The 27,531-nt window shown below is 38.5% G+C and overlaps 1 protein-coding gene across 3 annotated transcripts in view; it reads left to right on the top strand.

Moving 5' to 3' along the window:
• LOC117290832 (mediator of RNA polymerase II transcription subunit 13-like) overlaps positions 1 to 27,531 on the top strand; it is a 64,726-nt gene that overhangs the window by 18,116 nt on the left and 19,079 nt on the right. Inside the window, exons 4-17 of one of the 3 annotated variants that reach the window (XM_033772392.1) lie at positions 2,323 to 2,409; positions 11,827 to 11,972; positions 12,721 to 12,924; positions 17,311 to 17,466; positions 19,136 to 19,355; positions 19,927 to 20,064; positions 21,567 to 22,358; positions 22,888 to 23,062; positions 23,430 to 23,531; positions 24,523 to 24,619; positions 25,080 to 25,183; positions 25,785 to 25,863; positions 26,117 to 26,337; positions 26,868 to 27,008. In XM_033772392.1, coding sequence (XP_033628283.1) covers positions 2,323 to 2,409; positions 11,827 to 11,972; positions 12,721 to 12,924; positions 17,311 to 17,466; positions 19,136 to 19,355; positions 19,927 to 20,064; positions 21,567 to 22,358; positions 22,888 to 23,062; positions 23,430 to 23,531; positions 24,523 to 24,619; positions 25,080 to 25,183; positions 25,785 to 25,863; positions 26,117 to 26,337; positions 26,868 to 27,008 — 2,662 coding nt within the window. Of the gene's footprint in view, positions 1 to 2,322; positions 2,410 to 11,826; positions 11,973 to 12,720; positions 12,925 to 17,310; positions 17,467 to 19,135; positions 19,356 to 19,923; positions 20,065 to 21,566; positions 22,359 to 22,887; positions 23,063 to 23,429; positions 23,532 to 24,522; positions 24,620 to 25,079; positions 25,184 to 25,784; positions 25,864 to 26,116; positions 26,338 to 26,867; positions 27,009 to 27,531 lie in introns of all 3 variants that reach the window. The other 2 variants (XM_033772391.1, XM_033772390.1) reach the window with 2 other exon arrangements.

The raw sequence follows: 27,531 nt of genomic DNA, 5'->3' as shown, positions 1-27,531 counted from the left end.
TAGACCTTAGAGAGAAATAAATGAGACAGAGAGAGCTGCATTTGTACTCATTTAATATTTAATTTAAACAAAATGGATCCCTTTCTATAGTAAACTCGGTGTCCTCTTAGCATGGCTTAAGTTTACCCACAGAACGTTAAGAGTAAGACAACCTTTGTACAAGATTGGTAATTAAAATAACAAAACAGTTTTAATCGGAAAGCTCCTTATTCTTAAGTAACTGCACCAATTTTTCCAGAGAAATAGTTTCAAAAAAATGAAATACCGCCACACCGTCAAAAATAAATAAATAAACAAATAAATAAATAAATAAATAAATAAACAAATAAATAAATAAATAAATAAATAAATAAATAAATAAATAAATAAATAAATAAATAAATAAATAAATAGCATTAGAAAAGCCATCAAACTATTTTGTTTGCCACAATCAAAAATATTTTGAACCAAGTTGCACAAAATCCCTGAAAAAATAGTGTTATGTTGCTGTTTACTGTAAAATGTGACCACAGATTTTGGTAAAATTTTCACAAGTTGTTTATTTTCTATTTTTTGGGGGGGAACAAGACGATTTGAATGACCTTTAAGAAAGATGAACGTTCCCTTTAACTTGACTTAATGTGTGTACAATCTGCCTGCACACACACTCCAAACTAGTAATATAGTGGGTAGCAAACTCAGTGTGTACACTTGGTTTCATGAATTATTCGTCCTCTTTTACCACTTCTAATGTTGAGCTGAAATGTCAACATGATGTCTATACTACAAGTTGTGGGATAAAGGTGGAAGATTGTCACAGGCTTGTTTACTGCAAGTAAACTTTCTATCAGTTACAAGTATTTAACAACATGTATCCACACATGTAGAAAACAACAATTTAGGTAAGAGCAGGGCTTGCATTTCAGGAAAATGTCCACAAGACTACATGGCCCATTCGTATGGCTCTGCTTACCGTAAGCAAAGAATTAGTGCTTACGGAAGCAGGGAATTACGCGCTTATGTCAAACATTATTTCACGGGTTCGAACTTAGAAGGGATTTTTTGCATGACATAAACAGGTACATAACCCTACCTAGATCATCGTCAACTAACACCATTGTGCGCTTGTCAATCCTTGAAATATTTTTCATTTCATACTTGAGTCACAGCATCTGTTGCAGTCATATTTTCATATCCCCAGTACAGTGTCCTTCATCTAGATGCACCTTTTCCTCAAGGAAGAGGCCAAAGGTCAAGTGTCAAGGCTCACGCTAGTTTTAGTATAGCATTGACTGACAGGGATTACTGTGGACAGCTGTAGGGCTGCTTGTCCAAGGCATAGCAAGCCAACCCATGAATGTACTCAGTGAATGTCTAGAAATGTATACATATTGAGGATATAACTTGATCAATGGTAGTACAGTTGTACAGTCCCAAGCTGTGGGTAGTATGCCACCCAAGGGGGGGCACAACCACCCAAGGGGGCACAACCACAGACAGGCTGCCACAAAAGGCAAGTTGGAGGCAACAATGGATGGCTGTAGGCAGCTTTATCATCCAAATGTTGCTCTTTCTTAGGCCCCCCCCCCCCAAAAAAAAAGGGGGGGAAGATAAAGGCATCTCTAAGCATGCTGAAAGCATGGTCACAGTAAAAACTGAGAGATTACAACGTACTTAGGTTCTACTGCAGTGTTGTAATGGTTTATTGCTCCATGGTTGTACTGTCTCTACTCTCGGCCTAGTATGTTTGTTGGCTCGAAAGGAATCTGTTTTTGTTTAAAAAGATTTCCTATTTTTACAGTTTGTATTTAGAATTTAAGTGGAACAAGTGCCTGTTCCTACTTTGTATTAAATGTAGATTCATTTTGTCTGGAATATCTGTAAACTTTAGTGTTGTTTCTATAATTTAATAACTGCTTAGACCTTTATCCTGTCAAAAGTAACCTGAACTATATGATTAGTATATTTAAAAATGAGGGACATTTTCTTTTTGAAAGATTGACACTTGCTGATTGATAATAATTTTTTAAATAGTGTATTAGTTTGGCTATTGATACTTACTCTTTATTTGAAATGAGGTAGAAAAAGTGAGCACAAACTTTCATGACGACTGCATTAGGCCTACTGTTGCGTGATTTATTGTTAAAAACAACTAAAATACCCCTAAAATGTCTACTTTGCTTTTGAGGCCTCTAGAGTAGTTATAGCTTTAATGTAAAGCAGCATATAATATACTTTGCAAAGTATTAAGTTTCATTGTAGGCCCTATAGCATTGCTAGCTGAAGTGTTTTGATTTCCATTTTTTCAATTTGTGTTATTCTTAATTTTTATTTTGGTTACAGGTGTTTGTTGAGCCATAATTATGTCCATCTTGGCCGATGGTTTGTCAGGCCATATGACAGCCTTCCTGCAACTCCTGACTCATTCAAGTAAGTCATACAATTATTTCATTTCATAATCATTTACTTTGTTTCTGATAGGCAATTTGAGTTGAGCCTGAAGAAGAAAGAAAGAAAGATTAAAAGGGGCACTTTCGTTGCCCTACCACCAATCTTCAACAAAAATTTAAACGTCTGTCTGAAAAACTGTCCGAATCTAGGATTTCTGTGTTTCATGACTCTGAAATCACTGGTTGTGTACCTTGATTCATCCAAGCAAAATAAGCCACGGCTATACAATCGGCCTACGTGCCAAAACTGCCTCTTTCTTTTCTTGAATTTAATCTTGACCTCTGAATTTGATTAAATTTTGAATGATTTACTGTCCCTGTAATATTCATGACGAATCACGCAATTTGAATCCTTTTTAATCAGCCTACCTGATCAGTTTCATCAACTTCTTAGAAAATAAATCATAAAACAAGCGCCACCAATATCAGTGCTTTTTCCCAAGCACAAGTGCATTGAGCCATGGCGGATTGAGTTTACAAACACATGTATTGCAACTATTTAAGAGCGTAACAAACTGTTGTTTTCTCTCAAATTGTTTCTCCCTGCATTCTCCTTTTTAAAGTTTACAAAAACAAATCTCCTTGGTTTGAAAAATAAAACTTTGCATTCAGTCTTTGTGAAATAATTAATGCACACATACAATTTTTTTAAACCATTTTTTTTTAAGAACGCAAACTTTGCCTCTGGAGTGAAGGAACTTACCACTTCTAAATATCATTTTAAATAAATAAATAAATACATATTTGTACTAATTTTTCAAATACTATGGGAGCCTCTGGGTCTTTGAGAAGAGATTTGTGAGGTTTGTTTAAACTTGACTTTGGGAGTCAGTTTATTTCAAATGTATTTTCTGAATTGAGGATAATGCAAAGCCATGTTGACCTCGGCTGGGTAAACAAAATATTAAATCATCTATCCCTTTTATGAAAGCAAGCACCAGTCAGGCAGTTTCCCGCCAATGATTTACCGTTCTCTACATGTGACACTTGGCATTTTGATGTTCACAGAACAAGTATTTTCAGAAGCAGCGTATATTTTCCAGTGAAAAACCAATCAATACTTCTTGTAACAGCGGTTGAACTGACAGCCTAGCTTTACAATTAATTGGCGCTGACAATTGAACAACAGCCAGATATTTTGACTCTTTGTCTATAAATAAACCATAATAAAAGGCTATAATTAATTTGGTTCATTTTGTTTATGTTTTATTTTAAGGTCTTGTCACATCCAAGTTATATTGACTCAGTACACATAAGTTGTAGTTATGAAAGATAAAACAAATTTGCTTCATATAAGTTGTAACTCCTGGCAAAAGGTATTTAATATACCCCCTACCTGTATTAACAAAATTATATTTTATGAAATTCCTTTCCACTTGATTTAGAAAATTCAGTCTAAAATTTTGCCCTTGCATGTTTCTTGAGATTTGCTCGAGTGACAATGTTCTCCGTCTTAATTGCTTTTGTTATTTTTGGTGTTATTTTTTTCTCTGCCATTTTCTTTTCATTAGAATGAACTAAAACAAAATGCCCAATAACTGAAATTATCTGTGGGCCACCTCCATATTACAAACATTTCCCCATTCCTCATTAATATTTCAACCCTGGATTTTTATTCCACCAACCCCACTTCATGAATAATAATCTAGATCAGTTCTCTAAATTTCCCTCTCCTCTCTGATCTGACTGGCAGTCAAGAAAGGGGGGACAGCCCAAACCAATGTGTGGTGATTAATCAATTGGACCAGTAAAATACATTATGGCAGGATTGACCTTGTAGACCTCTGTACAGTAGATAGGCCCTGCTCGCTGCAATGCTGGCTGCAATGCTTGCTCACTGACTCTACGTATTGTTGATGACACCCTACTATCGTGTGTACATCTTCATATTGGTGGTGACCATGCATGAGCAATGTAGCGGACATCCGATAGGTCGGCACCATGATGAGTGCAGTCTGAATACAAAATAAAATATAACAACTATACCCTTTACCCTTTATAGGAAGAGAAAAAATGAGTGCATGTATTTGAACAGGAAGTATACTCATCGCATTAGAAATTTATGTTGATCATTTTGATAAAATTATTAGTTTTTTGAAACTGTGAAAGCATCTCATATGTGTGGTTTGGAGTGTTGGTACGCACAAAAAATGTGAGTATGAGACAACTTACAAAATTAGAGATTAAGGCAGGCATCTCTTTTTAAAATGGTTACGATAAAGTTTTGAAACAGAAAAAGTAGCTATGCTCGTTTGTTGTGATCTGGTGAGGTAATATGTTCTTATGCATCTAATAATAACTCAGTTGCTCATTGGAAAAGGCAACTGCTGCATTTTTCATCAAAATTTGTAAGCAAAGTATGCCAGCATGGTATCCATGTCACTAACCCTTGGTCAGACTATCCTTACTCCACTTCTCCAAGCATACTGTTCAGTCTACGGAAATGAAATTTTAATGTTTTTGCAGTGTGTACTTCCAATTGCCATTCTATCAAAAGGGGAAGGACAAATTTAGAAATCGTTTTCAGTAATAGCCGAACTGTGGTGACTTATTGCAACTTTTTTTGCCACCAAACATATCTTTTGAATCAATGGTAAAAATAATAATCAATGATTCCTTTAAATTTCCAAATAGTGAAGTTTATGTTGTTATAGATAGGATGGAGTATCAGTAAATCACTCAATCACTGTACGTGTCATAGATCCCGTCAATTCAAGTTATGATAATTACTGTATAGCATGCCGTTCTCCGTGTATTCATAACCGTACTAAGACGCTTGTACTCGCTGTATGCCGTGCAGAGCACAAAAGGCCATGCCAGCATATTTTTACGAGTGCCTGATCCTGTATAAATTGGTAATTAAATGATGCTACGCTAAATTCCTTCCTTCCCTAATATCCCTGAGCTGGTGAAATGTGAACCCTCTTTTTGCCATAACCGTAGGATATTTAATTGTTCAATATCATACGTGTACGTGTAATACTAAGCAATGTAAGAGTTAATGTATTCTTTGTTTGTTTAACATGGGTAGTGTTTAAGTCCATTGTGATCATTTCTAGATTGATAATGAAAATAAGATTACATATTAAAATTCACATACATGTAATAGTTCTACACATGTATGGTGTTTATAAAAAAAGACAAATCATTTGAAGTTGACAAATTAAAAGACTAATTACAGGTTACATTAAGTTTGAACAGTACATTGTAGGCACGTAAGATTTATAACAATATTAGAGCATACAATACAATCATTTGTAATTGTAGTAATCACAATTTATTCATCTTAGCAGTGTAGTGCTGCAACCTGTTTAATTTGGCAGATAACAACCTAACCACAGCAATTAATTATGTATGCTAGATCAAGTCTATTTGCATAAGACCATGACATTAACAAGTAGGAAGAGAGAGTATGCAGCCATGCATTGGGTTGGTCTTTTGTTGTTAGTCCTAGGTGCAGTCTGGCATAAACTGTGTGCCATCATGTGTGAAGTAAATGCCTCCCTTGGATTGTGTGATTGTCTGCACAAACTGTGCAAGTCAATGTATTGTATACTGACAAACATTAACTACATCCTAGCATAGAGAGTGTGTTGAGAGGTTATAATGGGAGTGTGGCTATAATGTTTACATCATTCGACTCTAATAAACGTTAAATTAGGAAAAAAGGAACATTATGTGGTTTTACCCTTACACCGATGTGTCGTACAAGGACTGTATACTCCTGAGTATTTTGCGTACATGTATTACTCGTGTGGGATTCGAACACTGGATTCGAACCCACAACCTTTACCATTCTAGAGTCACCAACTTCCTGCAGACCACCGGTAGCGAGAGGCAGTTTGAATCCTATATTTTAGCGATGGATACCGCATTGATTGGTCTAGTTGGTAAGACATTTGCTCTAGAATGGCAAAGGTCATGGGTTTGAATCCAACCCGAGTAATATGCCTACAGGTGGTTTTTGTTCACAGGACTCGGTAAAGTATGGAGTATATAGTGCTTACACACATCGGTGTAAGGGTAAAACCGAATAATATTCTTTATCCCAATGCAAATTTCCATCTATTATGTTTTTTTTTCTATGTTCTCTTCTCTCTGTAATACATGTACTAGGCAATATACATAGACCTTATCGCAAATACCGGGGCGCGCGCGTAAAGCTTGGAATTAGGTGCATTGTGGTCTTGCTGGTATCAAAATTTGATCCATATCTATCCCACAATGCACCTCATTCAACAGTCTGCGCTTGCGCATTGGTATTTGCGATAAGGTCTATTGGTAAGACATTGGCTCTATATTGGCAAAGTTAGTGGGTTCGAATCCCACCCTTGTAATATATTTGTTTTAATTTAATAAATAAATCACTGTTTCAATGGCAACTAATAAAATGCACCTGCAACACTTGGCACCGCACATAATCAGCTATCCTTGGCATTTATATCCTGACTAAAGGACTATGCCAAGTATCGAAGTAGAAGTAGAAGCAACTATCCTTGAAATGCGACGACCCGAATTGCATATTTTTTTACTTGTTTGTTAAACTGAGCATTCTTTGAAAAACTAGATAATGGGAATTGTTTACCTTTTGAAAAAGGCAAAACTATCACTCTATATGCGTCCATCAGAGGCGCCTTATATACTACTAGTACTAGTACTAGTGTGTGGTTGTGTATGCCTTGATGTTTGCCATGTAGTCAGCTGTAGTGAATCACATCCTTCCTTACTGTACTACAACAATAACAAACACAGTAATCAGAATGGCCTCTTTGAAGGGATTGTACAACACTGAGCAAGTTTAAGTGCCCACATTTAGTTGACCTGCGACTAACCACTGACCAGTAACGTACTATCCATAGTGACACACACACTCAAACGACTCCTTTGAAAGCCTAGTCAACTATCCCTTCCGCACTTTTGCTATAATCATGATAAGTAGTGTCACTGGTTCCCTTCTACACGTTAGCATGGAAACAGGCTATCAGGACCACGGAAGAAACCTTGGTCCCGAGGTTGGTTCCAAATGTTCGACCACAGTAGTAGTTAACCAATGGTCAACCAGGATTCCCTGCCCACCCCCCCCCTAAAAAAAAAACCCCCAAAACTCACAAAACAACAAAAACAGCAAAGGATTTCAGTTTATGGAGCTTTAAAAAATAATTATATTAATTGATAACAAAGCCATGAGGTTGTTCCAGTATGTATTGTAAGTATCGGAAATTCTTCATCTTGTTGATAACAAACCATTGAGATCTGAGATTGGCACGTACAAAATGTACGCAGGCTGCTATAGCCTAGAGTACACTTTTTGTACAGTGTATGGTTTTGCTCTGACAATAACATTAGTACATCAGTGTCACTTTGGTTGTGTAATCAGGACAAACACTTTACCTATAGTGTGCTATGTAGGTGTATGGGACTGCCATTTTAACAGGATGCAATTCTTACACTGAGGTCAATCATCCATGATTTATGCTCATTTTAACAGGATGCAGTTCTTACACTGAGGTCAATCATCCATGATTTAAGCTCTGTCAATGTTTAACTTAGATGCATATTACATGCATGGAGGTAGTTCTATGGTTCACAAAAAACCAAAACCCAAAATGTACTGGAATTTAGATTTGTGTTGGTGCTTACAATGTACAATGTAAAGTGTATACACACCCATGTGCAGTGATGGGTTACGAAAAAACTGCCAGGGGATCAGGTTGTAAAAAAAATTAGTTCTCAAGTCTATTGTTAAATGCATGCATGGCTTTTGTGGCTGTGCACACATGTAATGCTGCAGCATTCATTGTGCGAATCAACACACCGTGTCAAATCAACACTGCATGAAGGTCTGAATTCAACTGTACTGACCCCAACTGCTTTCTCTCCATTTTCCTTTCTGTGTTTATTGTATGAAAACTGAACTGAGATGGCTACTTGCACTCTCTTTCTCTCTTGACATAACATATAATTCAGTATTGGGGAACCAGTGGGAGGCCAATGTTGTCAGTGACACTTGGGGTCAAACCAAGAGCAGTTTGAGGTGTAGGAAGTGTATGGTTACCGGCCAAGACTGGCTGTCACTAGTTCCAGCATGTATTTACAGATGGAGATTTAACTCTGCATTAATCAAGGATCTTGGGGATGGAGAAGAAAGGAGGGGGATGGGAGTGAAATAGTCGTTCTGTATTCAGACTTGTAGGCCATGGATTCAGAATCCATCCTGCATATTATGAGGATAGCTCCCTAGAATACAGCAATGAAACTTATAGGCCCTACAGGTTTGCTGTTTAGAGACCTTGTTATACCGATGAATTCACCCCTAAAGGGAAGGTGTGGCTTTTGGTTTGAGTTTTTTCAGGCATTTCTGGAGGGTCTGAACCTAATAGAATGTGATGTGGACATTTTTGTGGTTTATAATCCAAATATGAAAGGAATGCAACAATGTTGATACAGGTCATAGGTGTGTGATCTACAATGTAGCAGTTATGAAGGAAGGGTAAAACGGTTTTGTGCAACTGTGTCACAGTGAGCTGAGAATAACGAACATGTAGGGAGCCAGTTTTCAAATTTAAAAAATATTGTGAAAGGGGCACCATGTTATAGTTTAAGTAGGATTTGAAACTTTGCATGGTGGAAATACGTTATAGAAGAAGATGATCTGAGCATACCAAGGGTTCTTTTCAGAACCACCCCCAACTCATTAGAGATGGTCATTACATGGTGTAACCGCAAACCTTTCTATATCATATTATAGTTTGTTTGTTAGTTGTGTCATTGTGTCTTATCCTAATAAAAATGAATAACTGTAGAGCCACATTATGTGGTAAGCATTACATCCTCTCAAAACTGATACACTAAACCTCATTTGGTCCTTTTTAGTGATAACCTACCTTTACCTTGCCAAGACCTGTGGCGCCATTTTTATTTGCCTCAAATCAAAGGAAATTTAATTGGAGATGTAGCTCTGCACATTTGAACATGATCATTTGACGAATCGAGGGGAACCCTTTTTTCGTACAAAAAGACGCATCATTAAAAAAGATATTGGTTTATTAAAAAGTCACTTAAGCGAGACTTAAAATGTCAAACATTGTTCCAAAATTCAGCTAATACAAGTAACTGTTAGTGAAATTCAGTTAGTCTTTTAATTTGATTTGACTAACGACGTTAAGAGAAACCTTGTGTACAACAAGGCAAATGCTAATCAAGCCAGTGGGATTTGTTCTTGTCTGTCGCCATGGAAATGTGTGATTTCCCATGCAGTTCTCCTTACAAGGGCAATCCATCAGTGTGTAAAGTGCCCGCAGGGCGGTGACGTACATCATTTCCATTTTGCTCAACCCCCCCCCCCCCCCCCACCACCCTCAATATTGGCATTTCCAGTGAAATCCCATACCTTCGTTAGTATGTGAATTCAATTTATGTGGCCTGCTAGAAGCATGGCGTCGATGGAATTCAGGCATGGTGATCTTCAGTAAAAAGGTGGTACTCTGTGTGTGTTTACTTGCCACAGAATCACCAATTCAAAAGCTGCACAGCTCAACTTGTGTCTACATACAATGTAGATGAAATGGCTGATAGTTTCTGAACAGTACATTCATTCAAACTTTCAAGGTTTAAATCAGCATCAAGATACATTGTAAAAGATAGTTCTCCAACTAAAACAGAAATTCCCCCAAAGTAAGCAATGTCGCATTAGTGCAGGCTAAAGCGTTAGACAGCGCTGCTGGTGATGCACAGTTCATTTGAAACTACACAATAGTTGGGTAATATTTTTAAGTGTAAATTTGAACCCTTTTCAGCTATTTAGATGTACAATTGCTAAAGAATTGCTATGTGGCTGGCATATAGTGCAAACAAAGCAAGAGGTTGACATTTTATATAATGGATTTTTTGGCAACTTGCCAGTATTTGCGTTGATAGAAGGTTTGTCTGTATGTCAAGACAGCAATTATGTGTTGCATGAATGAATATTCACAATGATTTACTACCTCTACATGACTGAAAATTATTTCTGTCGCTAATATCTGTTGAGGAGACGTGCAGTTGCTTACCAAAGATAAACACACATTAAATTACCTTAAAATTGATTTTGTGCTGGGTTTTTTTCGCCAAGCAATTCCAGCAATTGTCAGTCATCTGGGAGCTTTGCCGAGTTCTTTTGGGAATATCATCTAAACAAACAAATGCTACCTGGGCAATTCCAGCGTGACTGATATTACATTTTTTTTACTAATTTTGAATATCTAATCAGCTCTCATGTCTAAACAATGACAGCCATCTTAACCATGTTTGGCATGGGGGATACTAGGACCTGAATACACAATGCAGCATTGAAACTTTTAAATTTCATGTTCAGCTTTTCCGACTAGGGGGGTCGTTAACTGCCGTGACTGACATTACAAAAAGCGACACAACCAAAAAGTGTTGATATGTTTTTAAAATTTCACTTCAAGTTAAAAGTGCTACAGATCTAAATCCATATTAACATTATATCTGATAGGGTAACCAAAGCATTTTATTTCATGCATAGCATTGAAAACCACAAAACATAAATGTCATCTGTAGAATGGAAATAACCTTTGCTAAGGATCCTAGACAGACAACTACCCTAGGCCATGTTATCATTGCCATCAGACAGACAGCATGATTATTAAGAAAACCACATCCTTCAAGGTACTTTGTCAATCAGGAATTGATAAGTCAGATCTATTACTTGCAGCGCTCTATGAATCAACACCTTCCATTCCTTAGTGTGCCAGTGTGCCCAGAGAGTTTTGTTCATACCCATGCACTTTTCAAAACGTCAACTGCTTTGCTAGCTAGCAGCGTGAAGACAATGATGTTTGACAATTTCGTAGTAATGCCAAATATTGTCTTCAAATAGTGTTAGCCAGATGATTGCTAGTCTTGGTTCAGGACTCTCCTGGATTTGTAACAAGAAAGCGCGCTATCACCCCCAACGCGCTATCAACCACGAACCGCTATCACAGGAGAGTCTTGGAACATTCGTTAAATCTCCCCCCAAAATCGGGGGGAAACATAATGCGCGTGCGTAGGTTTCCCGCAGAGCCCGCCCCTTTTTTGGGGGGAGATTTAACGAATGTGCCAAGACTCTCCTGTGATAGCGGTTCTCAGGTGATAGCGGTTCGTGGTTGATAGCGCGTTGGGGGTGATAGCGCGCCCTGTTGTGACAAATCCAGGAGAGTCTTGAACCAAGACTAGATGATTGCCTGTGGGCTTGTAGACGACTATCATTCAAATGCAGATGTGTTGTACATAATGTAAGTCAGCAATTGGACATTCAGGATTTCACACTCTATTTCCAGCACCTCCCTAACACCATACTGTGAAATGAGTAACTGATAATTGATGTTCACAATCTCTTGTTTTCCTCTTGCAGTGATCACCTGTCATTCGCCTTTAGTTTCTTCCTACATGGAGAGAGTACAGTATGTGCTAACATTGAGGTCTCCCTCCATCAACCGGTGTGCCGGCTGTCAATGGACCATCTTGCCCTTGCGCAGGGATCTGCGACCGGTTTCCAAGGTAGTTAAGACTAAATAAGACTAGTTAAGATATGTAGGTGAATGGGATGTAAATGTGATGATTGGCTTGAAGTAATCTCCACTCAACAGTGTGTGGTTGTAAATCTCTTTTGATGCAATGATTTTCTTTCAACTGAACCAGGCTGTACTTTGACTGGCTGTGACTTGAGATATGACTTCCGATCTTTTTGTAAAGTCTTTACTCTGCTTCTTCTATTCTGCTGGAAAACATTCACAGAAGAAATGGTTGGAATCAAACCCGGATACATTATGTTTTTTTTTATAGCAGGCATCTTTAATAACTTAATCAATCACCAAATGGCTTTTCACAGATTGGGAGCCGTGATTTCATGTTTTACACACGTATTACTATTTAACATTGATCAACTCAAGAGAGATATTAACTTCAGCAGACGATTTTTTTCTTATTGTCGTGAGTGTCTTGAAACCAAAAAGAGGCTACACAAATGTTTCTGAAATTGATGAACACAAATTGGATTCATTTCTCTGGATCTTTCTGGGGGCAAATTGAAAGCTCACTGCTTAGAAAGTTTTATCAGTAAAGACCATGTGTCCTGTGATTAACAAATGAGCTAAAGAGCGTGGACTTCCTGCAGGCACGATTTGTACACAGCACAATGAAAGAAAACGTGTAATCGCATATTTTAAGGAGATTGCACTGTTTGATTATACAAGACTACAAAAATATATGAAATGTTTTGATGATTGGTTTGTTATTTTGCGTCCAGTTATCCTGACACCGTACGGACTGAGTGGAGTACTGACTGGTCATTCCTACAAAGCTAGCCATTCGGTTAGTCGTAGGATCCTAAATGAGTGGTGCCACTTCTACCCTATCAAGTTCCAAGGGGAGGAGGATGGGGGTAGAGACGTACCCCAAGATGAAGACGGCCTGGAGGATGGCCTTCCTGCTGTTGTTGATGTCCTTGTGGGTAAGTTATTCACAAAAGCCCCTTTCACACGAGAGCAATTTAGCAGGGGTCCCTTGCTAAATTGTAGCATGGTTGTAAAATTTTACAAAATGTACCACATGTGAAAGGACAGCAGTTGTACTTTCTGTTCAGGTTCTCTTGCAAAATCTTGTCAAACATTGCTACATTTTACAACCATGCTAAAATTAAGCAAGGGACCCCAGTTAAATTACTGCCATGTGAATAGCGCTATAGATGATACCTGTAGGTGTCTCATTGTAATGCTGCATTCATACCTATGGGTTCCCTACATACCAATAGTAAACACAATACATCAAGGATAAGATTAAGCTGCAGTTTCATCTCTTCTTTTGGTAACCTATCAAAGATAAAGATGAATTATTGCAGGACATTGAGCTTTATCCTTATTTTGGGGGCGTTAGAGAAACATACAATACTGTCACAACATAGCTATGTAGCTGTGACGAACAAGGATAAACAATCAACCCTGAATGACAGTTGTTGCATATTAGGGGTATGTTTGTAGTTGTTACAAGTTTTATGCGAGTCCATTTTGATTGTCCACTGAACTGGCGCAAGTCTCACCCTTTTGGCTAAGCCAGCTGACTCACAATCATGACAATCAGACTCTGTGTCCTCACAGCCAGTACCAGAGTCCGTTGGTTATCTCCTTGACTCATTGGATCTGGTTGAAGGTCCCTATGGACCCCGGCAGTTACAGAGTCCCATGCTATGCAGTGACGTTCAAAGGTAGGTAGTGGTCAGTTATGATTGGCTTGTTGCCAAAGGTCAGGGTTCAATAACCCCAGGAATGTCTTGCAGTCTTCGTTTTTATTCTCAAAGGGGTTGTGTTTGGGACTCAATAGTTATGCTATTGACCCAATTCACCTGACGTCATCATCAGAATAATCTTGAAACCGCCATACTGGTTGGCAATGTAAGAAGAACGAAAGGAAAAGAAATTTGAAAAAAATTATAATTAAGGAACTTCACTAGCACAGTTGCAAAACCCATTATTTGCAATGTTTGTTAATACCAGAGAGAATGGGTTACTTTAATCAAACAGCCTTGCTCAACCCTTTGAGTACAATTTTATTACCTACCCAAAGACCTACCTGCAAAGACAAACCTGAAGGCATGTCTTCATTATCTAGGGTAACCATGGCAACAAACTGTCCCCTCAAGTCTGTCCAAACCAATAATAATGCACATGCCATTCCGAGTACTCTACTAGAACAAAATTACTTTGCATAACACACCTACTGTCACTGCTCTTGTGAAAAGGCTTATCACCAATGTATTACGTACAAGTTGCCAACAGCGCAGTTTTGTGTGGAAGTCTTGCGCGTACCTGGAACAGGGTTTAAACACAAATTGAGACTGTCGCAGTTTATACTCAAAATTAAAGCATTAGTAATTAGAATGATAAATAGCTTCATTCCCTTAAACAAATGTGTTTATGAAAGCTGTGAACTCCATGAGATGCGTAGATCGTGTCGGGAGAGTACGTAAACTGTAAAGTCAACTATTGTAGGCTTTGGGGCTAAGTCCTATCTCAGTAATCTACACGATATATCCCGTCCAAGATTTGACCCTAATCCTCGTCCACGGCAAGCATAGTCCAGACTCACTGACGCTGTTTTTTCCAATCATCATCTCACCTAATCCTCTGTGGTTTATAATGACAATTTATGTGATTTTTGTGCCCTTTATTTAGTCTTGGCTTGTCTTAAATGAAAATGTCACAGGGCCCTAAAGGTCACTCGTGGTGATGAAATGGAGAAAATCACAACGTGTCATTCAATCAAACTGTAGATCAAACTCATGACATTTTTTATGTTTAAAATCAAAATTAATGTAGGTTGAGGGAAAATCGATGCTTGGAAAGATTATCAAAGTGAAGTTTTTTGTTGGGAAAAATCGATCATGTATTAGTTCATGGAATGTCATGAAAATATCATGCACACCCTTTGCAAATAAGTTCTAAAAATAGGAAGGAATTAATTACCTACTTATTTGGATGACAGTAGACAAAAGCGTCTTCTCTCAAACTTGAAGACATGGAATCCAGACATGAGTATCAGACACATTATGAAAACATTTCACTGACATTTTGTGTTCAGTGTAATTAATTGCGAAGCCAAACAGATGTCGTACATGTATGTATGTATAGGGGCATTAGGCATGCTACATTATAATGATAATATGTCATTTTATGCTGGAAATCATCCATTGGTAATCAAGTAAATAAAAATTAATAAATAATAAGCTTCAATCTGAAAGTCCACTTATTTTAAAGGTCACACCTATACATGTACCAATTTGTTCAACAAAATTAGATTTAATAAATTAATTAATTAATGGATAATATATAAATGAATTATCGCTATTTCTTGTTTCAATTGCCACTTGTACATGTAAGCAAATAGTGCCCTAAGAAAAAACATGCACAAAATCCCCCCCCAAAAAAAACAAAAAACAATAAATAAATAAATAAATAATGAGTTCATATGGTGTTTCAATAAAATGGAAGAAATCGATTGTAGAACATTTTCTCATGTTATGTGCTTACAAATAAAAAAAATTGGAGAGTTTACTTGTCCAATTATAAATATATTTTCAATAACGCACCATATCCTAGTAGTTCATTATTTGTATACAAAAGATTTACTGTACAAACACACTATAAACGAGCATTTTTTAGTACATTGAGGTCAACAGTATGTATACATGTATTGCTGGTCCGAAATTCAATCCTATTCCAAGCGAAACCTCCAATAAATGAGGTCATATTTTAAACTTGCAGAAAACCTCAAGTGCTTTTAACACAGCCAGAGGCCAGACAAATGTAACATGAATAATATCCAGTTTTTGATGTGAGATTGAAACACCAAATGTTGGAAACACTGTTGCTACATGTAGGGTTGGAGCTGGAAACCTTATCTACACGTTGAGTTCCAGGGGGGCAGGATGGGACTGGGGTCTATGGAGGTCTGTAGTAAGAGGATGTGGCGCTAGATGTGTGCCATTCCAAAACTAATTAGCCACTCACTAAATAAACTGATAACAGTGCCATGCTCAGTTTAAATATTAAACAAAAGACTTAATGACTTCTCATTATTCAGTCTGGGGGACATACATCAGTCGAGATAATGCAGCAGCTTCAAAATAGATTAAGACTTGTTTTCCTTAGAGACCCATACACGTACGTAGTGTACGTATGTGTGACAACGTTTCAATACGATGATGCTTCCAAAAATAATTCACTTCTAGTGTCTTATCCAACAATGCAAAAGCAGGATTGTATGCTGCATGTTTGCAATCCTGTTGAGACAGCATTCAACAACTTTTACATGTACTTGGCTCCCTGAGGGGAAACCACTGGAGTAAAAAGAGTCAGTGATGCCAGAAAAGGATCACTAAAAATAGTCGCTTCAAAGTTTCACAATTTCTTGGCTCATGCTGCGTGTAACTCTAAATTCAGCGTGAAGGTTACACTCCCCTCTGACCCTAAACTTGATCCATCATTTACAAGACGTAAGAAACCTACAAGACGTTATTAACTCACAGAGCTAGCATGGTTGTGTAATGTAGGATAGCGTTCTATACGTTGCTAGGACTGGGGAACAGGAAATTAGCGGATGGGAATCTGGTGACTGAGTTCCTCCCTTGAGGGAAAGCTAGCCACTTTAGGGAGTGCTATTAATCTTCATATCTTGGGATGGGTGGACATCTTGGTTCTTGTCATGTACAAGTCAATGGCAGTCAGAATGAGGCTCACAGTGACTGTTCTGATGTTTGGTTGTTTTTGAATAATAATTGTCAAGAATCCAGATTAAAATGGCTTCATGCAAAATAACCACACATTAAAAAAAGGAGGAATCGAGATTCCGTTTAAAGCACCCCTTTTTATGTCGGGGGTGTGGGGGGGGGGGGTGACCCCTAATGTACTCTTTTCACCCTTTTCCTTAGAACATTTGATTTCAAAGTATTTAAACCAAAGTTGGCAGTTGGTTTGAGAGCACTTCTGGGGGCTTACTTGACTATTTGCAAAGCTCACTAGTTGATTAAGCTAGCTTTGCCATCAGTATGTTTACCCACAAGTAGATCAGTCAAGTGTGATGTGATTCACTAAGAAGGAAAGAGCATTGAGATGCATCTTTAAGCTACTGACGTTAATTGGCGTCGCATATTGTTAGAGTGTGAGACTATGTAGGCTGGTGAACTTTAAATAGAGGGAGGATTGTTCTTACTAATAATTCCACAAATGTTTTACCAAAAGTTTTGGTTCAAGAGTGTTATTTGTTGTCTTGTTTTCAAGGTACCAAGTTTCTCCTCGTACATCCTTGAATAATATTAATTTTTTCTTGTCCATTTTATCCGTAGGTGGAGTACGGATGTTGTATCCGACTGCCTATGTGCTGGTACCCCAGAGTGAGGAGCTTGCCCATGTCCCCATGGCACCACTGTCTGGCATGACATACCTTCCCCCTCCCCCAGTTCAGAATGCTGGGGCAAGAATACATGGCATCACAGCTGCAGGTGGGTGACAATCACTCTCATATTATGTCCAATAAGTAGTATGTAAAAAGCTTTAAAGGCACTGGACGCGTTTGGTAATTCACAGACCAGTCTTCTCATTTGGTGTCTCCCAACATTAATAACAAATCTGAAAATTTGGGCTCAATTGATCATCGAAGTCGCAAGAAAATAATGTAAGAAAAAAACGCCCTTGTTGCACAAGGGTGTGTGCTTCCAGATGCCTGAGAAAGGCTTCAAGCCTGGTCTTTCTCAGATTCGTTTGAGTGAGAATTTACCTCTTTCTCAAAAAATACGTTACTTCAGGGGGAGTCGTTTCTCACAATGTTTCAACAGCTCTCCATTGGTCGTTACCAGGTATTTTTTTTGCTTACAAATATTTTGAGTAATTAATTACCAAATGTGTCCAGTGATTTATGTCTTGATTCCTTTGAGAGGTTAATACTATTATCAGATATGAGGTTGGAAATCAACCTACTGTCACAAATTTTGGGCTCACAAGTAGAAAATGGCTGACATGTGAGAAACAAAACATGACAAGGTATGACCTTATAATTCTTTAAAATAAAGTCTGGAATAATCTCAAAGCAGATTGCCAGGAGAATATGTAAATTTAACAAACCTCAAAATTGACCTATTCTTACTTCCTCTGAGCCTTGCAGGAGGTTTTTTATTTCCATTTGATTTCCCTGATAGACATGAATATGTTTTGTCAGTTTGGTCAGAAATGGAAATGATAAAGCTGGCATAGTGGGAGTGATGTAAATCAGCATCAAGGCTCGTGAAGTAAATCAATAAATTACTGTTGTTAAGATCGGATGAGTGAATCCACGAAGACACCGACTGATAACATGACTGCTTCATTTGGAGTGCTTCATCGTTCCCCCCATGTCATGCAATTTACTCACGCTTGTCAGATTCCCTGACAAGGGGATAATCAGCGAACCGCCCAATATAACTCAGGTTATTTGCATACATTAAAAACAGTTCTAGTATTTCCCCTACTGAGTGAGATTATAAGTAAGAATCATGTGATCAAAATTATGATAAATTTATTAGTTAGATTAGTCAGAAACACACAAGGAAGTGTTGAGAAAATTATAAACCTCACAAGTTACACGATTGTCACAGCTAAATAATGTAATTTGTGATAATGGGAGAAGCTGGAACCAGTGTATCATTTGTATGCAATAATAATTTTGGGAGTGAAGTATGTGATTTAAAGGAAATTAGTGAATCTGATACACAGGCCTGATTCTTAACAGAGGCAGTGAAGGCGACTGCCTCCACGCCCCCTGGTCATTGCCTTGGTGCCCTTGAAATGCTCTGTGGAGCCCAGTAGAAATTGACTGTTTCCACTTATTAAGGGTGCCCTTTTTATCGAGGAGAAAAGGCCTTGATGCCCTTGCCCATTCAAAAACAAACATTCCCTCAAATCACGAAGCCATGCAAACCATTGTGGATCGAACCATTTATGAAGGGTAGAAATTAAATTTGCTCTTCTCTTTTTTTAATGTTCCACTCACACCCCTGATAAGCGAAAGGAAAAACAATCAACATGTCCGCAAAATATAAAGAGTGTGTGTTTTAACTATTCATTGTAAATTGTTGCTACTGTAGTGCACATCTATCAACTGAGAATGAATCACTAAATCTGTCTTTTCACATACAGCCATGTCGTCAATCTCATTGACTCCGCCCACTTCCCCGCCCGACCAGCCCATTCCGGGCGAAGCTAAGATCACCATGGTATCATCAGGGATGTATCCAAGCACCCCTGACCCGTCCATGTGTTCCCTAGAGTCCGAGATGACATCACCAGCATTGGCTGGACGTGTCGCTGGTAGAATGTGGAGGGAATTGACAGTGGCTGCTGATAACCCAGCAATTGTGTAAGTAGCTTCTGAAGAGCATTGGAATAACCGCAGGTCATCTTCATGATGTCCTTCATAATACATACTGGCAACCAGATCCTGCTGAGCAGTTCTAACTTTGCCTAGCATAGTTGGATGCTGAGTAGCTTTCATTGATCTGGAATAAATGACAATTAAATACAGGTGGAAAGAAAACTGAAATGTTGTGGCATTTTTATTTTAAACCTACATAGCTACCATGTCATCACAAAAAAGAAACACACAATGTAAAGCCATGACTAATGTGAACAAGACCTGCTAAATAATATTGACCCCAAAACATGTATATCAATTTTCCCATTGTGTGTTTAGCACATGACATGATAACATTCAGTAATGAAAGATTGGCTCTTCCTTAAAAAAAAAAGTAATCATTTTCATTGTCTGTCTTTAAACAATTTACCAGTTGAAAATAACATTTGAAAGTAGAAGATGCTTTGTAACTTATCCCCTGCTGAAGACTACACAGTCTAAGAATATCTAGATTTCTTAACTTGAATTTGGCTACCATACTCACTATTCCTCCATCTTACTCCCATCTTTGAAGTAGCACTCCTCAACCCGTTGAGCCAGCTGTCATGCCCAATGAGGACGGAACCACAACAGAGACAAGGAGTACCGCCACCAATACTATGGTCACATGGGAGTTCAACGACCCTTGCTCAAGATCCAACTGTGGTTGCTCAAGGTGAGAAATGAATATTCATAAGACATAGTTAACTACGTATCTCATCAGTATTGTTTTAATAATTACTGTTACACAGATGTGTGTTAAGCACTGTATACTCAGTTCTTTCCATAAAAATCACAGTCATATTACTCAGGTGGGATTCTACAGCAATGTCTTACCAACTAGTCCACCGAGATTTACAGGTACACTAGCTAGAGGCGGTTTGAATCCTATAATTTTAGCAGCGGGTACTGCACAGTTGCCTGTGTTTTTTTTCCACAGAATTCGGGAATATACTGAGTATACAGTGCTATTACACACATTGGTGTAAGGGTTAAAACCACAATTAATGTTCTTTATCCCCAAATATTGCATCAGTGTTTCATCAGTTAGAGGTGACATCATCAGACTGTGTCACTGTTTAGTTATGTGTGCATAATACATTGGCGTATTTCATTTTTCATTGTGCAACTTACATCAGTTGCATTTTTTTAAAGGCATGTTTTCTCTATTGAACTGAAAGCAATGTATATTCATGAGGTGCATGAAACTTTTAAAGGAGATCCACATAAGTATGAACATTTGAATTTTCCAGCTGGAATTAAGTGTGATTTGAAAAGGCTAGCTATGGGTGTGTTTCACATCGGTGGAAGTTTCTTATTGCTTGAACTTCCCATTGAACTCCTTCATACATTCCAAATTGATATTTTGAGACCACTCTGTTTAACAGGATGTTTTTAAGATTTAAAAATAGAAAGGGGCCTGATAGAATGGTGGTGTCGGGAAGAGGGAGGGGTGGAGTTTTGGAAAACAAATGGGTCCCTTATCTTTTTCAGGGTAAGAAGGTAAAAGCCAAGAGTGATAGAAGATAGTGAAAATTAAGCCACTGTATTACCATGTTCTAGTACTTTGAGAATGGGAGCAAGGCTTGACTGCAGGGGACGGTAGTGTGAATCAATGAATGTGTGATAGAATGGGGAAGTTTTTTATTATGAAGGTTTCCTGTGTAAACTTTTGTTGACCTCGGCTAATTTCTTAGTTACGTGTGACCCAACAGGAAGTCGTTACCTTGCCTGATTCAGAGATAAGGGAGAATGTTTGTACATTCTCTAAGTTGTCAGCTTGTTGACAGAAAGGGATGTTGTATACGTCATTAATGTTGTTTAGTTTTATTATTTTCATTACCACTTAATCTAAGATCTTGTCTTTGAAGCACAAAATTTAAATCTCCTCTCAAAACAGGTTTTGTAGGACTAATTTAGTTATGTCTGTTTTCTTCGTTTGTATTTGGTTTTACTGCTCCTTGAACACCCAGCAGGGTGGATATATACGCATTAAAAGTCTTTATTATTATTAGTATATAATCAAACTTCATCAAGGTTTTAAAAGTGTATTGTGGTTTGGATTAATAAGGAAGCTCATGATGCATAAATTTTAACATTTCAGAGTGGATAACAAAATAATATTTTCATATAGTTTCAAATTGTTGTTATTATTTAAAATATTTTGTTTGATTGCAGGCAAAAAGCCCTAAAGCAAAAAGGAGGTTTACCTTTCAGCAAGTCTCATCAATCAGGCCATATTAGCAGCAAGCACTCCAAGTCAGACTCTAAGCAGGAGCGTCAACAGCGGACCCAGCGCCCTGTCACGCCGTTCCACCATCGTACAATGATAAGCGAAGACCTTCTAGCCCTGGAGCAAGAAGCTGTTAATCAGAGACTTTCACTCCAGAGTGCTGCATCAAACTTACCCGCCACTGCTGCACAACAGCAACCGCAGCAGGACAGTAAACTCAACACAGGCAAATTCACCCAGCCAAGCCCGGCGTTTCGTCCTGTCGGCCCGAATGATTCCGTACTGACGGAATCGCCTCCCTCCGTTGCACCCTCGCCGCTTATCCCTCCACCGGCGAGTGCAACGAACGCTAATGAGAGAACTATGCCCGCGTTAAGCCCGTACCCACCCGCCCGAAGCGGGAGTGATTCGGGTACGCCAACGGCCACCAACGCACCGGCTGTCTTCTCACGGACGGACACAATCCCCCCTAACCCGGATCATCCGGAGGGTGTAGGGATGCTGCCCATGATGGGTATGCACATTGTGGATGCTATACAGAAAGGCATGATTGATGCTCATCATTTAGCTGATGCTAAAGAGGAATCTGAGGAGGATCCATTATGGCAGTGCTTCAAACTTCCAAGAGATGCCCACTTTGATTATAAGAGACCACTCCTACCAGCACAGTGTTATGAATTGGATGATACTGATGGTATCGGATTGGAAACTCTCTATGACATGGACAATAATGAAGAGTGAGTCTTAACTACACCATTCTTAAGTAGAATTGAAACTTTGCATGGTGGACATACGATATAGTAGGGTTTGCGGAACACGATGTAATGATAATCTTTTATTGAGTTGGGGTGGTTCTGAAAAGAACGGTTGGTTCAACTCTAGTATGCTCTGATCGTCTTCTGGAGAAAGCAATCTAATTGTGGTTCTTGAACACAATTAATGATGAGAGTTTTCTGTTTTGAAACGATTCAAACGATAGAAGTCGTTACAGTACAGTAATTTAAATGGTGTGAAATAGACCAATAATGTAGCAATTTTCCTTCAATGATACTTCACAATCTTTTTGTCTAGCAAGGGTTTGTTTTGATTCAAAAACCCTTTTCTTGCATATGAATGTGGTGGTTATACTTAAAGCTAGATTTACAGTATTGTGACGTGCCCCTTAGTTCAAGGCCAGCCTACACCCCTTTCTATTGCACTTCTTTTCAATGAAGGAGACTAGAAGAGATTGTCATTTATTCCCCTTTTTGCCCGAAACCTTTTCAGGATCTTCTCCCAACCTATGAAGAAGCTGAAGCCTGAGAGACCAGCATTGAGCAACCATGATCTACTTACGGGCAACTTCTCTGTGGATCAGCTGGACTATAAGCCACCACCGAGGGCAGCATCTCCTGAACCAGTGGACCCCTATGAGTTCATGGAGCATGATACATCTCCAACAGTTAGTGCAAACTTAAATCATTCTGCATACTTGATATAATATAAATGAGACTAAATTTGTAGAAAGTACTACATGTAAAAATGCAGACTTTTTTTTGTGGATAGGATTTCAAACTTCTTGAACATTTTTATAAATGATGCGATTTAGAAACAATACTTAGAAACCAAACAACCCAAAATATGTGTTTGTACAATACCATTACCATCATTAGAAAATTAACTTCTATTTTTATTTTAAATCGTAATGGATAAACTGTATACGTTGTTGCTGCGTGTGCCTCTTTTTCTCATGTTTTTTTCGCAATTGGCACCTTTGTCTTTAAATGATGGTTCATGTTGCCAAACCCAATTATGTTTGCACCCAGCAGAGCCGAGTGATTTCCTATCGCAGTCGTGGCAAAGATTTCAAAGGCAAACCTAAAGGGCTCCAGCAAAGACGCAACAGCATACGCAAGGAACGCAAGAAACAGGTAATAAGATCTTCTCACTCCATACACGCCTACTAGAAACCTCCAATCAGCTAGCAAAGGCGCCCTTCTAATCCCTTATATTGCCACCAAAACATATGGTCAACGTAGTTTTCAGTTTGCTGCACCTCATTTATGGAACAATCTCCCTCTACACATCAAACAAGCTCTGCTATCTCAAGTTTCAAGAGTCTTCTCAATTTCTTTTCTGTTCAATTCATTGTATAGACTGTAATTTTCTTTTGTTCATCTGAGCGCTTAGAGACTTTCTTTTGGAGGTGTTAGGCGCTTTATGAATGCAGTTGTTATTAATATTATAGACCCCTTGCATGTGGCATCACACGTTGAAAGAGCGCCCTCACTGGTGTCAAAAAGTGCTCTCACTGGGTTAAGAAGGCAAATGATTGGACGATAGCTGTTCTTTGTGCAAAAAACATGCGCGTCAGTGTAACGTTTTGTGCTAGGGGTCTATGGACCGATCCGGCCTGTCAATCAAACTGTGCGCGTTCACCCATTTGACCAATCACAGCAATGATTGTGGTCGGACAAACTCGGTCATGCGTGCGCGTATATTTGGCTTGCGCGGCAGAATCGTGCAGAATGTCATTGGGAGTGCTCGTACACGTGTCTTGCTCACATGCGCGGTGGGCGGAGCTTAGTGGAAAGCCGGAACGGTACATTATAAGAGTCCAAGGGACCAACTTCATCATCAAATATCTGTCTCAGAATTATTGTCCAGGTGTTCTATTCCGTGGACCATGCACCTATAGCCCGGTTCATACTTCCTGCAAATGCGAATGTGATACGAATTTACAAATTCAAAACAAATAATTGGCAACAGTTAAACTGTGTTAAACCTCTGTGAAACATTGGCTGCGAAAACAGCCATGTGACACCAAAATTTGCTTCGCATTCGCAGGAAGAATTAAGCGGGCTTTACTCGCTTTCTAATACTTCTCTAACTCCTTGATATTATGGTTTTGTTTGACTCAAGGAGGAAGAGGCAGCAAGACGTGCTGAAGAGGAGAAGATAAAACAAGAGCAACTCAACCAGGAGCAGTCTCAGAATAATGCTGTTGATGAGAAAGGTGGTAGGTTTTTTAGTTTCAAAGATTACAAAATATATTCCACACCCTTGAGAGAACATATAACCCAATCACCTAAGAACTTAATTAAGGAACAAATCCATTTTAAAATAGCTCTTCTTGTTTTTAAATGATTGAATGAAACTACTCCTTGATTTCCACATTTCACTCCTCCCGCATTTCTTCAGTCCACACTTGACATCACTGGCTTGAATGTTCCTCTAAAAAACAAAGTTTTAAGGCCAAAATCTTTCAATGCAGCTGACATGGAACAATCTTCCTACTGCCATAAGGGAATCTGTTACTCTATCTGCATTTCGCTAAGTTCTAAAGTGATGTGTGATGTTACAATACAAATCACTACTGTTATACTAACAATTTGTCTTATGATGAATGTAATTGCTGTGTGGAATCGAGCCTTTGGCTGTGTTGTCTATAACAGGTCCACCATCCAACCTTTCCACAGGGAGACTTGACTCTAGCAGCCTGTTGCAGGGTAATGACCTTAAAGTGACTTCCTATGAAGACTTGGACCAGCTCTTCCAATCATCTGATGATGACGATGATGGGGTAAGTACACTTCAAGCTTGTGGCTATGGCCCCCGTGTGCTCTCACCTCTTTATCTTTTCTTTTTCCTAAAGACGAGCCAAGTATTCTGTTCAAACATCAAGACCAAACCGGCTCTTTTCAAAGCCAACACTCCCTCAAAGGAGAATTGTTACATGGTTGTACCCGCAATTCTACTATTATTTATAGTTTATTTGAGGTTCGTTTGCTTTGAGTTTTCCCATCAAATTTATTTTGAGTTTTAATCGACGTGTATCTGTTATAACATTGACTTCCTTTTATAATTGTTATGTTATAAATCCTATTACCATGAAGTGCTTTCAAAAGAGGTATCCAGTCTTACCATCGGAATGAAGGCAAACACTTTGTTCTTGGGTTTGTTCTCTAAGGATAATTTGTTGAGTTTTCAAGTTTTCTAAGAAATTGCACCAAGGAGGCTTTATCCTAAAGGGATAAACAGTGAATGCATAGCTTCTTTTTGATGTAAAGTTTATTAAATAATTACTGAAGTTTAGGAGATCTCTAGAGCAAGAGTTGATTCGCAGTTGGTTTTACAAAAAGATAATGTTTAGAAGGTTCTATCCCATGTTTGTTATCTTACAGGGTGCCTTTGAGAAGGAGAGTCTTGGACCTCCATCAGAAGAAGCCAAACCCCTCTCAGGGAACTCAAGTGGCCCAGTTGGTAAGTACATTTGATTTTAGAAGGCCTGGTGCCCGTCTCAATATTTGCTTAGCAAAGAAATTTGTCAGGCAGTTTTTTTCTGCTTAAAGGCTTTATGAAATGTGGCCCTGGTAAACTGTGTTTTATTATTATTATTTTCAAAGCAACCATTAGTAATAATATTGCTCGGTGTCCAAAAATCTTTTTGGGATACAGATTGATGTATGAATTGTGTGAATTGGTTTGAAGCTTGATTGTTTTTTTAACTGAACAGGTGTACCCTACAACACTGCGACGGATCTAGTGATGTTTCCTACTCCACCCTCCTTGGAACAGCAGAACTCCGCCTTCTCCCCAATCAACCAGCCATGCCTGGAATACCTCAATCACGGCTCAGTGGCTGGAGTAACACAGATTGAGCAGACTAGTCTAGGAGATATCTCAGAGGTAGAGGTAGATGACACTATGGGGAGTCCGAAACCAGACACAGTCGAGGTATTGTACCACTTTGTTTTTTCTGTAATTATTGGAACCGTTAACTCAAGACTGAGTCATTGTTAAACTTTAAAACAAAAAATCCAACTGGGCCCGATTTTCATGGGTCTGCTTACTGCCAAATTATGCCCGTAAGATCACCATTCCCCACTTACTGTGCAAGTGCCAAATTTCTGCGCTATCTGTGTAAGCATTGAATGCCTAGTAACGGGGAGTACGCACTAGCAAACTTCCCTGCTAACCTGTGAAATACGCTTGATGTAAGTGCGGAATTCCTTGTTTCTGTAAGTGCCGATTCTTTGCTTACGAAGAGCAGAGCCATAAAATTGGGCCCAGATCTTTCAAACAAGTTTAGAATTTCTGTCGTTGAGAATCTTCGTATAACATTTGATTAACAGTGTACATGTACATGACTGGACTTGCATGTATACAGTATCAATGCTGGAATATGCATACATTTTTGTCACAGGTCCAGACTATGTTAAAAAGTGCTTGAAGGTTAGTTAATTTACGTACCATTTATATTGCAGGACTGGTCGTATGTATATAAAGCCCCCACGCTGGAACGATTCGTCGGAGCTAGTATGTACGCACCACTCAAGTCATTACCAAGTAGCAAGCTACCTCCCCTCAGAATACCAGAGAATTGTTTCTACAAGCCATCATGGCAGGTGAGCTCATAGCCATTAATTGGTCATAGGTTCAAAGTGTACCAAGTTTTAGTTTATGTGTGACACAATCTTTGGAGCTATGGCAAGATCATGTCATCTATAACTGTTCAAATATTTGAAATTATTTCAATTTCAATTTCAATTCACTTTATTATCCACGATGGGAAACTCATTGCGGCCTTTTATACAACAAATTTACAAAATTGAAACTGAGGGAACCCCAAAAGTGACTACTACAGTTACCCTTCTGGAGATGCATGAACCTGTGACGAGAGATGATGACGAAATGTTTGATTTGATTATTTTAACTGGCATGACAAATATTAGAATAGACATGCTCTCTAGATTGCAGGGATTGTTGGTTCGAATCCCACCGAGAAATTTTTGATTTTGTTTTCCCCGTAAGACTCAAAAAGCAGTGAGTATACAGTGCTTTATACACATCGGTTTACAGGGAAGGTTCACATTTTTTGAGGTAACATAGTGTTTGAGAAAGAGGTAATTTCTCACAAAAATAATAAAA

The sequence above is a fragment of the Asterias rubens genome, chromosome 5 (genome assembly GCF_902459465.1).
Source record: "Asterias rubens chromosome 5, eAstRub1.3, whole genome shotgun sequence".
In the NCBI taxonomy this organism is placed as follows: Eukaryota; Metazoa; Echinodermata; class Asteroidea; order Forcipulatida; family Asteriidae; genus Asterias; species Asterias rubens.
The sequence above is the reverse complement of the archived record's forward strand: the minus strand, read 5'-3'. Positions and strand labels throughout refer to the sequence as shown.